The sequence below is a fragment of the Coffea arabica genome, chromosome 6e (genome assembly GCF_036785885.1).
Source record: "Coffea arabica cultivar ET-39 chromosome 6e, Coffea Arabica ET-39 HiFi, whole genome shotgun sequence".
In the NCBI taxonomy this organism is placed as follows: domain Eukaryota; kingdom Viridiplantae; phylum Streptophyta; class Magnoliopsida; order Gentianales; family Rubiaceae; genus Coffea; species Coffea arabica.
Genome location: NC_092321.1, coordinates 11678451 through 11691587, shown reverse-complemented (window position 1 = coordinate 11691587; position 13137 = coordinate 11678451). Strand labels below are relative to the sequence as shown.

General features: G+C 35.9%; 1 protein-coding gene and 1 non-coding gene across 4 annotated transcripts; both read left to right on the top strand.

Moving 5' to 3' along the window:
- Positions 1-871: 871 nt before the first annotated feature.
- LOC113697501 (rRNA-processing protein utp23-like) lies at positions 872-8526 on the top strand. Of its 3 annotated transcripts, none has more exons than XM_027217149.2 (8): positions 872-1010; positions 1375-1495; positions 4399-4589; positions 6060-6140; positions 6354-6474; positions 7074-7370; positions 7513-7581; positions 8341-8526. In XM_027217149.2, exons 3-8 carry the CDS (start codon positions 4399-4401, stop codon positions 8425-8427), a joined length of 846 nt encoding a protein of 281 aa, XP_027072950.1. In that variant the 5' UTR covers positions 872-1010; positions 1375-1495; the 3' UTR covers positions 8428-8526. The 3 variants fall into 3 exon arrangements, with proteins under 3 accessions (XP_027072950.1, XP_027072949.1, XP_071911362.1); XM_027217148.2 differs by lacking the exon at positions 8341-8526 and adding an exon at positions 7771-8328; XM_072055261.1 differs by lacking the exon at positions 8341-8526 and adding an exon at positions 7755-8035.
- LOC113697651 (small nucleolar RNA snoR74) lies at positions 2158-2290 on the top strand. Its single transcript, XR_003449936.1, has one exon. It is a non-coding gene; the product is annotated as a small nucleolar RNA snoR74 (small nucleolar RNA).
- Positions 8527-13137: the final 4611 nt, after the last annotated feature.

The window sequence follows — 13137 nt, the reverse complement described above, 5'->3', positions numbered from 1 at the left end:
ATTCACTAATTTTAAGATTTTAAGTATAGATAAGACAACTAAGCAGTGTAAGTGAATGCATATGAATTGCAAATCAATGTATTAGTGTATTGACTTTCACAATAACATATGTAAGTAAATAAGTTTTATTTTGATTTGAAATAAATTATAAGTTTATAACTAATATAACTTATCACTAATCATTGTAATTTGTAAGTTTGTAACTAATATTACTTATTATTAATCATTGTAAATTATAAATTCATAAATTATCACTAATCATTGTACAGTCTAAGGTTTATTCTAATTTAAATTAATCACTTTTTATGTATTCCTTAAATCATAAACTAAGGATTCTAGGTATAAGTGATCAAATAAGTTAAAATTCATATTATCTATTTACTAATCTTAAAACTTTAAGTATAAACTAGACAACTAAGCAGTGTAAGTGAATGCATGTGAATTGCAAATCAATGTATTAGTGTATCGACTTTCACAATAACATATGTAAGTAAATAAGTTTTATTTTGATTTGAAATAAATTATAAGTTTGTAACTAATATAACTTATCACTAATCATTGTAATTTGTAAGTTTGTAACTAATATTACTTATTATTAACCATTGTAAATTATAAATTCATTGTAATTCATTGTAACTACTAACTAATATTACTTATTATTAATTATTATAAATTATAAATTCATAAATTATCACTAATCATTGTACAGTCTAAGGTTTATTCTAGTTTAAATTAATCACTTTTTATGTGTTCCTTATAAAAAAAGTAATAAATAAAAGATATTAGGGATACAATTGATATTATATATGCATCAGGGGAGGAAAATGAAATTATCCATTTTCACAAACAGGCGCCTTAGGGTAAAGCCCTTCGCTATCACTGAACCCACCCTGGTCGTCACTTTTGTCTAAGCTTCCACCACCGTTACTCCCACCACCTCCCTCCCGACAGCTCCACCGCAAGAAAACGTAATCGGTCTCTCTGAAATCATCAATAGGACTCCACTTGAGGTAAAGCTTAAATTTTTTCCGTTTTCTTTAATATGCTTGTATATATATGTCACCGGTGCTTCGAAATATTAATTCTTTTTGCAAGCTTTAAGTCGATATACTTGTTATTGAGCTCTGCAATCGGAAAATCATTATGTTGAATTATAATTTTGTCTACTACTAGGTTATCTTGTTGAATTTTCACTGGATTTTGAAAATATACTGCTTGATTTCGTCGGCCTTATGAACAATATACTGGAAATCTTGACCTTGACACAATTGAGATGCATGTCATCCTTATATGGTAGAGATTTTACTTCACTTTTGTGTGGTTCATATGGAGCAGACTCCGAAGGTGTTCTATCAAATTTTTTGGCTTTTGCAGGAATGACTCCTTAAAATATTCGGGGAACTCACCAGCATGTTTACCACCAAATTCCTCTGAAGCTAGCTAGTCGTTTCTCTTCCATCTTTCCCGCCTGCAATTCGACTTATTCTCAGACAAGGTTAATCACTTTCTTTGTCTTAGCTTTTACGTTGTAAAGTTAATTTTCTGCAATTCGACTTCGAGCCTCGCTTTATTGAAGTCTTTTTTTTTTTTTAAATTCCTCACTTTATTGTTCTCTCTCTCTCTCTGGAATCATTTGAACTAATGGATGCTCCGGTTGAGTTAAGAAATTGCATTATGACTGAATTCGGTTGGATTACCTGCTCAGGAAACGATTTTCCAGTTGCATGGGTTTTAGTTTTAGTGGGGGTTCTGGAGCAGAATTATGTATTCTGCTAGCATAGTTTATATATTCTGGAGCAGGATTACCCCCGGTTGCTGCTTATTTCCCTCGGTTTTGCTTAATCAGTTTATATATTCTGCTAGCATAGTTTTTTTTTCCTGTGAATTCTTTTAATCATTTTTTTTTCAGTTTGTTTTCTAGTCAGTTTTGTGTAAATTGCTTAAAAAGAATCACAGTCATTTCCAGTTGTATTTGTTCAAAATCTGTTTGCAAACTCGAGAACTAACATATGTACATGAACATATATTTGCAAACTTAATCTACTTATTTGAAGGCCATTTAGTTCTTTTCCTGCTGTATATGTAATTTTTTGGGTTATTTATTGGTCCTGTAGGTTCTTCTGGGTTTGATTGGACTTGTCGGTAGTATAACCTGATGAAAAAGCCGGGGCCTGTTGCCATTTACTGTGAATGGGTCTCTCGTAAACTTCAGGGAAATAAAAGTGCATTTTCATTATTGCAACCTAATTCATATGGATTTCTCTATTGGTTTCTGTAGTTAAGTGCATTTTCATTATTTTCATTATAAAGTCAAGGCAAATGGGAATTGGTTTCCAGAAAAATTGTACTAGTATCTATTTCCAAGAGAGCATTGTCGATCAATGTTAAGTGCTGTAGTTAAGTGCTGTTTTTTTCCAGTTAAGTGCTATTTTTTTGGGGCTGTTTTTGCACTTTTTTTTCTTGGCTGATATTTGGCTGCTTGGGATGATTTAATATGGAAAATTTGATAGAATGTTTTGAATTGAATGTTTGGGTTGATATTTTGCACTTATTGAATTTTTGAGAGTAAGAGATGGCTGTCTAATCATGACTTGTCCAGGTTCAATATGTTTCTGTTTCTGATCAGAGGAAGAGAAGAAGTTCGTGGCTTCAATGATTGTGCTTAGTTTGTACTTTGTAGTTCAATATGTTTCTGTAGTAAGAAGTTCTTGGCCTGCTTTTGGTTTATTTACTTATTTCTGATGTTGAACTATGTGACCGAGAATGTTGAACTTGTATGAAGTGCTGGGCATTTAAATTCTAGATTTTTATGTGGCATGGATTTCTAAATTTATGATTGTATTTAGTGAAAAATTTGTAGGTCTTTTTCGATTATGATCACGTGAAAAATTATGGTCAATTGTAGCCATGAATTGTAGGCTATTATTATGCTCATAATTTGGTTAGGAATAAGTTGATAAAATGATGTTTTTGTTAGATAAATTTCCAAAAATTCGAGCTAGTGAGCTGCTTACGAGTCAAAAATTCGAGCTCACGATTCGAGTTGCTCGCGAGCCAAAAATCGAGCTTCAACTCGCGAGCCTTATTGAGTCGAGCTCGATCCTAGCTTTTTTTAGTCGAGCCGAGCTCGAGCTCAATTTCTCTAGGCTCGTCGAGCTTGAGCTCGAACTCGAGCCCACCTATTTTTAAGTCAAGCTTGGCTCGATAAGTCCAAAACTTGACTCGACTCGGCTCGTTTGCAGCCCTACCTCGAACGGCCGTAAAACCCCTTTGATTCGTTAAGTATTTTCCTCGACCAAACCTCCCAGACAAAAAGTCGCAAAGAGCAAATACCCTCCCCCTTTGTTCTTCTTTCTTCTTTGGTCTTCCTGATGGTGGCGACCCATATCTATCTGTCCGTAGATAGCAATATTTCCAGGTATCTTTATATATTTCTGTTAGTACTTAGTAGTGTATATTAAATTTCCCATACTAGTTGCCTGCTTCAGGTTTCATGATTTTTTGAATTCATATTCCACTTTCCTTTTTTGCCGTCTCTCTTTTGTGGTAAATGAAGAATATTTTCATGTTGGTGGGTTGTTTAATGGTGTATACTTTCACTCAGCTTAATAGATGGGAAAATTCTTTAGCTGAATAATCATAATTAGTTGTGCTATGTAATTGCATCTGAATAGTTGTTAAACTAGGACAAAGTTTTAAGCTTTTTCGGTTCATCGGTTTTTCTTTTTTCTTTTTTTTTTTTTCGATTCTGGCTCAAGGACTGGTAGTTTTGTTTCTTAGTTGGATTTTTTTGACTTTGAATGGCAATGTACATAATCTCTTTTGGGCATTGTGTGTTATGCTGTTGTATGTATGTCAATGGATTTAATTCAAGGGAACTAAGACTATTAGCTTAGATTTTGTGCTGGGTAACGTAAATAATGGACATTTTTGTTGTAGAAGTTTAACCTTGAAACACTTTAGATGAATGACTGGCTGCTAAGTAGTTTTAACTCTTCCTCGAGTCAGTCCAGTGAGTGCTGGAGGAAGTGGAATTAGATCCCACGATACACTAAAAGAAACAATGGAGGAATATTAGTTTTTCTTCTAACTCAAACTGCTGCATGTCAAACACTATAAGAGATTTGCTTGCCATTTTTACTCTTGTTTCTGTGAGTCTTGATTCCACCGCAATGCCTCAGCTCGAGTTCTATTGGTTACTAATTAAATGGACATACAGGACATTTTCATAAGGAAATGCAGAAGTCAAGTGTTAGGATTTTACCTAACTTTTTTGGTGCATAAGAAAATATACTGCAAATCTTAAGTCAGAAAAATCACAATTTGGGATGGATTTCAATTTTCTTGTTTGTTATCAATGTTCTCATGTTGATTCATTATTTTTCTTGTTGTTGATAGATGAGAGTAAAGAAGCAGAAACGCCATCGAAAAGCTGTCAGATTCTATACAGCTTGCTTTGGTTTCAGGGAGCCTTTTAAAGTTCTGTGTGATGGAACTTTTGTGCACCACCTGCTTCTCAATAAGATCACTCCTGCTGATATTGCGTTGGCTAATGCTTTAGGTGGCCCAGTAAAGATTTTTACTACCAGGTCTAATGGCTTCCTTTTGCTGCAGAAAATGTTTAGACAAAATCTTTCAGATGATTTGCATTGTTAGTTTTTTAATTTTCTGGTAATACTTTCAAAACTGTGTTCCAGGCCATGGCTTCTTATGTATTTTTTTCCCCCTGTTAAGGTAAGCGGCTAAAAGAAATTGTAAGCTGAAGAAATTCACAAATTGTTTTGTTGTGAGTTTTGGTTGTAACTAAATTACATCAGAATAGATTATAGTTAGCGAGGGACCCGAAAGGAGATATCTTTAAAACCAAAAAAGGGCCGAGTTTTCATGTGAAATGTAGATGAGATAAAGAGACATGGAGAAGAAGAAAAGGAGAGAGTGAAAACTTCCTTTTGAAGTTTGTAACAACGTATTCTTTGGAGAGTCTAACTTTTGGTAATATGTAGATACCATAGACACTTATAGGATTTGTGCAAAAAACAGTTCTGGTATTAAAGCTGAGGCTTTGTGCTGAAATCTGATTATCAGACAAAATAGAAGTTTGCAGAGTAAAGAAGTACTCTTGATAGTGATGGTACAGAAACTTGAACTTGTGGTGATAAAAATGCATCCTGCTGAAGGCAATCATTAGCTTATGGTTTCATTGTACTACTGTGTGAAAATGCATTTAAAGCATCCTTAACACTTGTGCTGTTGCATCTGTGACTTGGGCCATAATAACAACTGCCAAGGGGGTTGCCATAGCATTTTTTTTTTTCAGATAACATTTTCATACACTGTTGGTGTAAAGATTTATTTACACAAGCAGGTTTAGATCATGCCACATAATGTGAATTCAAATTTGAAATTCAAATAATGTACATGTGGCATACATTCAAGGCTGCTAGTGTAAAAAAAAAAAAAATCACTACAGTGTCCGTGCATAGAAAGTTAATCCTTTTTTTTAATGAAAATTCAAGTTAAAGATGTCTTGGCACAAAAGTGAAGTTCCATTACCATTTTTGGTATGCATTCTGGTGGCATGAGAAGTGGTAAAATGGCGGGATGATGCAATGGTGGTACAGATTATAGGCATTTGGTTGGTACTCTTGTAGGGCAGTCAATTTGTACAAAATTAAAGGTGGTATAGGATATATATTTTCTTCCTCAAGTGGCCTTAAGGGATTGTATTGTAGATATGGATCTAGGTGGTGATGAAGTCCATCACTGTGGTGGTAGTGGTCGGATGCCTACAACAAAACAAGTTGTGTCTGTGCAAATAGTGACTTTTATCCTAAGTTTGATTTATTCTTTTCCCTTTCAATGGAAGTTAAATGCAATAATTCTTTCTCAGAGCACTTTGTGAACTAAATATTGGATTATCCTAATCTTGCTACACTTGAATGAAAGGATTTCAATGCTAGGTTGTTCTTTTCACATGTGGTTCTGTATGATGTGCTAGATGTTTGATGAGCATAACCTTTTTGTTAACTACTCATTTAAGGTTTCACTCCTGGTTTCAGATGTGTTCTTGGCGAGTTGAGAAGCCTTGGTGACTCCTATGCTGAATCTCTTAATGCAGCTCGTAACCTTTTAACCGCAAGGTTTGCTTTTCCTTGCGTACCTCTTACTTCTCTGAGGAGTTTTGGAAGTTTTTTAAATACAGAGTTCTACTGACTTGATTTTCTAATTGGCTCCTGTACAACCAAACATCTGTAAAAAAAGTGTTTGTACAAAAATGGGTGGTGATCATGTAGCATCATCTTTCTCTTTTTAGTTTGTTTCTGTAAGGAAACATTGATGAACTTTTTATTCAGGTGTGACCATGAGAAACGGAAGAGTGCTGTCAGTTGCATAACTGATGTTATTGGAGAAAACAATTCTGAGCATTTCTTTGTGGCTACTCAGGATGCTGAATTGCGGAAGAAATTTCAAAAGGTTTGTTCAATGTTTTCTTCTCCACAACACCATAGCATCTAGTCTCTCTCACTTTATGCTAACTCTGTTGGTTGAACATTAGACAGCTATCTGATTTTTTTTGCATTTTAAAGTCCAAGTATGTGCCTCATGTAGTTGCATATGGTTTTGGTTTGCTTAACTTTCATAGGCAAGGTATAAGGTGTTAATATGATGGGAATGGCAGGCTCCGACTTAGTTTGATAGTTGCCATGAATATAATTAGTTATATTCCCGTGAGTAATTGATGAGTTGTCTGACTCTATCATCAATAATCCCAGTTGATTGGTATTCCACTTTGCTTAGGTGTTGCATATTCTTTATCAACCTTGTTTGTGACTTCCCAATAAGTGGATGATTTTGGGTCCTAATGTCTGAAAGGGGCTTAACCTTTCTAACTTTTTAGGTGTTACTCAATATAATGGAGAGTGGAGAAGTATCAAACTGTTGATCACTCTTTTTAGAATCTAAAATAGACATATTCTCTTTAGAACTTGCATAAGGTAGCAGGCATTTTACCTCTTCAACAAAATTTTATCTATTTCTACCTTTTCATTTTCCTTAATGTCTACTTGATGCAGGTACCAGGTGTTCCTCTTATTTATGGCCTTCGGAATGCCTTATTTCTTGAACAGCCGTCAGCTTTTCAACACCAGTTTGTTAGATCTGCTGAGGAAGATCGTTCACATATGACTGACTTGGAATACAAGTTGTTGAATGTAAAGAAAAAGAATGTAGCCTTTGAGGAAGCAAAGGATTCTTCTGATGCCAATGAAGACAAGAATGATGGTACACTCACGGTTCAGGCCATCCAAACAAATTTTAGAAAAAAGAGAGATTTAAAGGACACAGTTCAATTCAAGAGAAAGAGAGCTAAGGTAAGAATCCATCATCTGGCTTCCCCTTCATGTTGTGATTGCTGCAAGTACTTTTGATTGGCATGTGCTTCTCTAATTTTTCAATTTTTTGAATCTCTGTTGAGTATATCTTTTCTGAGCTCCCTTCCCTTGTACATTGCAGGGTCCAAACCCACTGTCCTGTAAGAAGAAAAAACCATGTGATAATACAAATAATGCTGCTTCAGTAAAGGTTGGTTTCATTTCTGAATTCTTGACCTGTATTCTCTGCTTGTAATTCTTGGATTGCGTTCAGTATTATTGTGTTTTGCATTTTTCTGGTTGTACATCTATGCAGTTAATTGTGGTTAATAAATGCTCTTCTGGATGTTTCAATGATCCCTTGCTGTTTTTCTTTCTCATGAGATGGAGTTGAGTGCAGGAAAATGGGAATGGAGATACAACTGTGAGAAGCAGGAATAGAAAAAGGAAGAGGTCACGTAAGAGTAAAAATGTTTCAAAAGCCAACGTCTAGTACTTTTGCTTCTCTTCGTTTTTGTTTGCCGGGTTGATCGGTGCTTTTAGTTACAAGTTACATTTGCCGAGTAAGGAAACACCCAACTAGAGAGTATGCAGTCTATAAAGGTCAAACTTCAGCTTCCTCACCAGATAAAGTATAATGCAGATTACCATGTCACAGACCCTTCGCTTGCATTTTTCTCCTTTTGGTGGTTGTGGACAGGCGGCCTTTAGGCTTAGAAGAGGGTGGTAGGAGATGATGAGAATTATAGGAAATTTTGGGTTAGTAAACATTCTACTGGTTGATGCCTTCAACTTTGGCATGATGTACCCCTCTTTTGATATTGTTGTAGGTTTCAGTTTGACTTCTTTTCTCCCCTCCTAGTGTAAATTAATTTTGCTTCTAAATCTCCATATACCAATTGTTGTATTCTCATTGTTCGGAAATTCTATTGATGGTGTTTGTTTATTTACCCTACAATGAATGTTGAAGGGGCGCAAGTTGTTTAACAACCCTCCAAGCATTTCTTTTCCCTTTCCTGTCGTTATTACCTATGCCTCCTTGGCCTGGTATGCATAGCCTCATAAAGCTTCAGACATCCTGGTTAAATAAGCAGTGGAGCGACTTGTTGGAGGAAGAATCTTGACTCGAACAGAAAACAGTGGTCCATCAATAGCGGTTGCATGGAAGCACGACTCTCATTAATTGGGTCTGCAATATTCCGTCTTGATTTGCCTGTGCTGTGTAGATGATTAGCCAGTTTGCCTTTGAAGTTTTCTAATATTGAACTTGAGCTATAAAGCAGATGTTATTAAAACTGTGTGAGCTGCCCTCGCAAGAGTTTTGAAACCTCAGAGTCCTGCAAAAGAACCTCACACCAAAGGAAAGCCATTAATATTATAGCTCAGCAACCATTTCTGGTAGGTGTTTTGGTCACATTTTCATTCCTTGAGTTAGTACCATGATGTGTTAAATTTTGAACCACTAACTCTACGTAGTAAATAGGATCCATCAAGTGTTTGCCAATATCATTTTGCCTGCTGCATATGGCTTTTGATCAAGATGGCATGTATGGGCTAGAGGTCATGTTCAACCTAAACTCATCATTCTTTAACTGCCCTTGGAAGAATTTTTGAAGTTATAAACACTTGAAATGATGGGTGAGATTTCGACAACAGCACAACTTTCGAAAACAGCTTTCAAAAATTTGCAGACCAAAGAGAACCGTTTTGTCTAAGTAGAAGGAAGGTCTTTATTCACAGCCACATGCACCTACCAGTCCTGTGGATATTCATATTTGCTTATTGTACCGTGTCCGAGCACACACACAGCTATTAAAACAGCAGTTTCAGTTTCACCGTTGGGGAGCACTGCTTTGGCTTTGCTTGATGGGGATGGCCACATGCAGATACAGACAGGACTAACACCAAGTGAATTCATCCCTCCTCTGTCTTACGTAGGCGGCTATAAATAAAGGGCAGAATATATTATACGAAAGATGAAAGACAGAACAGCACTGACGGATGGATTGATGGATGGATTGACTATGTATTGTCACATCCTCATCTTCAATGTGGTGATGATTACACGAATTGAATGCCCCACCACCCAGAATAACGAAAAACGCCCAAAAATATATATACAACAGATTTTCTTCAATTTCTTGAAATGCTGAAGAAATGAGTTTGTCAGCAACAATTATAGAAAAAAAAATAAAAAATGAAACACACTCACACACACAAAAGATGTGGATGCCCAATTTTGCAAAATTTGATGAAATTATTGTTGTGTAGAAACATCCATTTAGACAATGAGGTTCAAATAGACTCATATTTGTATTACTTTGCGTTTATGTACTGAATTTGCATTAAACAATGATATATAATACACTACTATTCTATAACTTTTGGACCAACTCCTTTGTGTACGTTACTGTTACTGTTGTGGTCTGAGAGGAGCAGTGTCCTTGGCACAGTGGAATAATTGCCTATCCCAAGTCCCAATTCCCAATTTCCAAAACTTCTCTGCAGTTGATAGCTTGAGCTGAGGCAAGAAAATCAATGCAACAGAAACCCTAATGTGAAATAACTTTTTCCCTAGTCTGAATGAGAGAGACAACACATGGATTTTCAGAAGGAAGAAACTGATTTACAAATTACAATGTCTGATAATCCCACTATGTAGCCCAGCTTTAATTGTAAAGTTGCTCATTAAAGTTTTCCTCACCCTCCAAAATCATCACAATATCTTCCCTGGCAGTGTGTAGTCTGTCCAGCATCAAGAGTGTTCACCAGAGGGTCAGCTGCAGAAACCAGAGAAGAGTCCGTCCTTAGTTGGACTCACCTTCTGATTTCATGGCCTTACCTTGTATGGATATGTACATGTCTTGACAAATTATTTCATTATTATGAATATCATTGCCTAAAATCAAGATTTAACTCTCATAATCTCTTTGTTATAAGCTTGCTTGATTAACATATATGTACCCTTTTGGTTGGTATGTTTACAGTACATGATTTTTCCAATCACGCTTTTCAAACTAATTTCTTATGACATGTATACTTCAGAATTACGTAGAGTTAGAATTTTCTAACATATTTATTCTGAAAGTTCCCATCAGAAAGACGAAGATAAGTTGCTGTAGTGTATCGTAGGAAAGAATTTTGATTACCAGCTGGGCTCGTAACCTCTCGTGCCACTATAACCAAACGCATTACTACTAGGCTACAAACAAGAGGCCTTGATCAACGAATCCTTGTACTGGCAGTTTTATCTTGCATCTTGTTCACTAGCGGCTAGCATAATTTATGTGGCAATAATGGCTGCAGAATTGAGCTTTCTAAGCCCTGAAGCGGGCGAAGCGAAAGAGACAAAAAAGAAAAGATGGAACTAGGAGGTCTCTTCTCAGGGAATTATTTGTCACCATTGACTTGGCAACTTTACCCAAAGAAAGGTCACTCGGCTATTAGTTGAACACAGATCGTGATACTTAACTACCCATGTATGCACATAAAAGATTATCAAGTTACAATTTTTGCACGAAATGTGGGGGTAAAAGCTTCATAAACTACTGCATTTAATATTTTGTCATACTCCAATTACTCAGATTAGTAATCATCTTACTTGGCAGAAAAGGGAACTGGAAAGCAATAAGTAACATATCCGAACACGGTCAATGGCACATGTATTAACAAAAGATGTGAAAAGGAGCCTTGAATGAGAAAATGAGGGAACCTGGGGAGATGGATAGAGAAAAAGAGAGATTGGGGACTTAGGAGACATGAAAAATATATAATGTCGACTGTTTTTCTCTCTTTTTTTCCTCTGCTGTGTGCTTTTATTCTTTGGTTTACTAACTAGTACTACAGCATGCATTTAATTAACGTAAGTGAGAAGGTAAGAGATGTACAAATATGACAGATGCTCTTTAGAGCACGCAGTGATTAGTGTGATCAGTCACATTACTTCCACTGCTATCTCTGCTTTGTACCTTGCCCCTCTTCTCTTCTCACATCACTCGTCTCACTGATCATGCCAAAGAGTATGCTAGGAGAGAGGATAGGCTGAAATATTAATGCACTTTTTTTGTAAGTGTTCTCTTACTCTTCTCTTTCTTCACAAGCTGGATCACTTCCATAGTACTCATTCGGGAATGTCAGTACTATTTCTGTTCCATTTTCTCTATATAACCTCCATCCATCTGTTCAGTTGGCATCTTCTCTTTCCGTCTTCTATCTTTTCACCCTTCCCTTCATAATAGACATGCACATTCTTAACTCTTCTAGTTCGTTTATGTCTGTCCCCGTCTTTTCAACCTCTTCCTGCTCACAGGCTGCCTTCGGGAACCCAGAAGCAAATTCCGTCGGTAGCTCGTGCATGAAGGTTTGGAGCCTGAAAGTCTTTCATCACCGGTGGAGAACAAAAAGCATAGTATAAGATTTGAGCGGTGCTATCTTATCTGAGCTTAACTTTAAGTATATTTAAATTTAAATTTGCATGGTTATTTTTCTTGACCTTGCAAGACTTTGTTCGTATTAATTATTTTTTTTATTATTTTTTTATTAATTTATTATATTAAATTATGTAACTTATCCCGTTCAAATCTCCCATTTTTTTTCCTTTTGTTATTCCTCCTGAGCTTGGTTACAAAAAAAAGTCTTGCTAAGATCATGCAGACTTCAATTGTTTGTATTAAGAGGGTTCTATCTAGTTATTCCTTTGGTATGACGGGGAGAGCCTCTCATTCACCCTTCTTCTATTTTTGTGGCTGTTTCTTGTTTTTACAAAATATGGATCTCTTTTTTCTTGCATGCATGTAATGTCTTTCATGCAAGTGCAGTGGAACTAGTTAACTACATTATCTGTTCAGTCTCTGATGAACTCAATCGAGGTTCGACAACTGCAATTTTATGAGAATTTGCTATCAGATTTTGACTAATCCAACCCGAAGTTTGATCTGTTATTTTAGTACTACAAATCATCTCAGACGTATACAAAATACTGCATATCCACCATTATTCCCTCAATAATTAAATTACACTTCGCAGCCAATGAGAGATTGAGATTTTAACTTGCTTTTGGTTTTACTGAAACAACCATGACAGTTATTCAATCTATGAGGCATGAGGCTTGAGCAAGCAATTCTATTTATTTTTTGGGAATTCCGACTTTGGTAGGAGAAAAATTAATCAGGATCTTCATAGAGAACGCAAAAGCTTGAAGCCAGGTCATATGTTCTACTAATCATAAACTACGCAGGATGTTATAGTTCTATATACCCTATCAACTTCTGAAATGGTCAGTTTGGAGGAAGATCTGCTGAGTTCTGACCAGAAAATCGAAGAGAAGGAAAATTAAAAGTGAACAAAACAAGAGAACAAAAGTCTTGTCACATTCAGCTTTAGCATGCAACAGACGTTTTAGGGCCAAATTCTTTTAATTTTATGAAATCACTTTCCCTTGAGTGAGGGAGGGAGTGGATGGGCTAAACTCGGTTAATCCGATTTTAATGCTTTCTTTCTTTCAATGATTATGTTAAAATCTTGTCAAAGTATCACATTATTACGTTCGATATTGTTGATTGAGGAGAGATTTGTGCAAAAACTTTTAACAACCCCCCCATTGGATTTTTGCCAAAAAGTTAAGGAAGGGAATAAAACAACGTGGCCAAAGAAACAACCAATCTCATCAACCTCATCCCAATGATGTCACCCTTCAACCCTTTACACAGTTTTCCAATGATGAAGTTCAAATACTCTTGTTTAATGCTGAGGTTCGTGCATGTTGCAC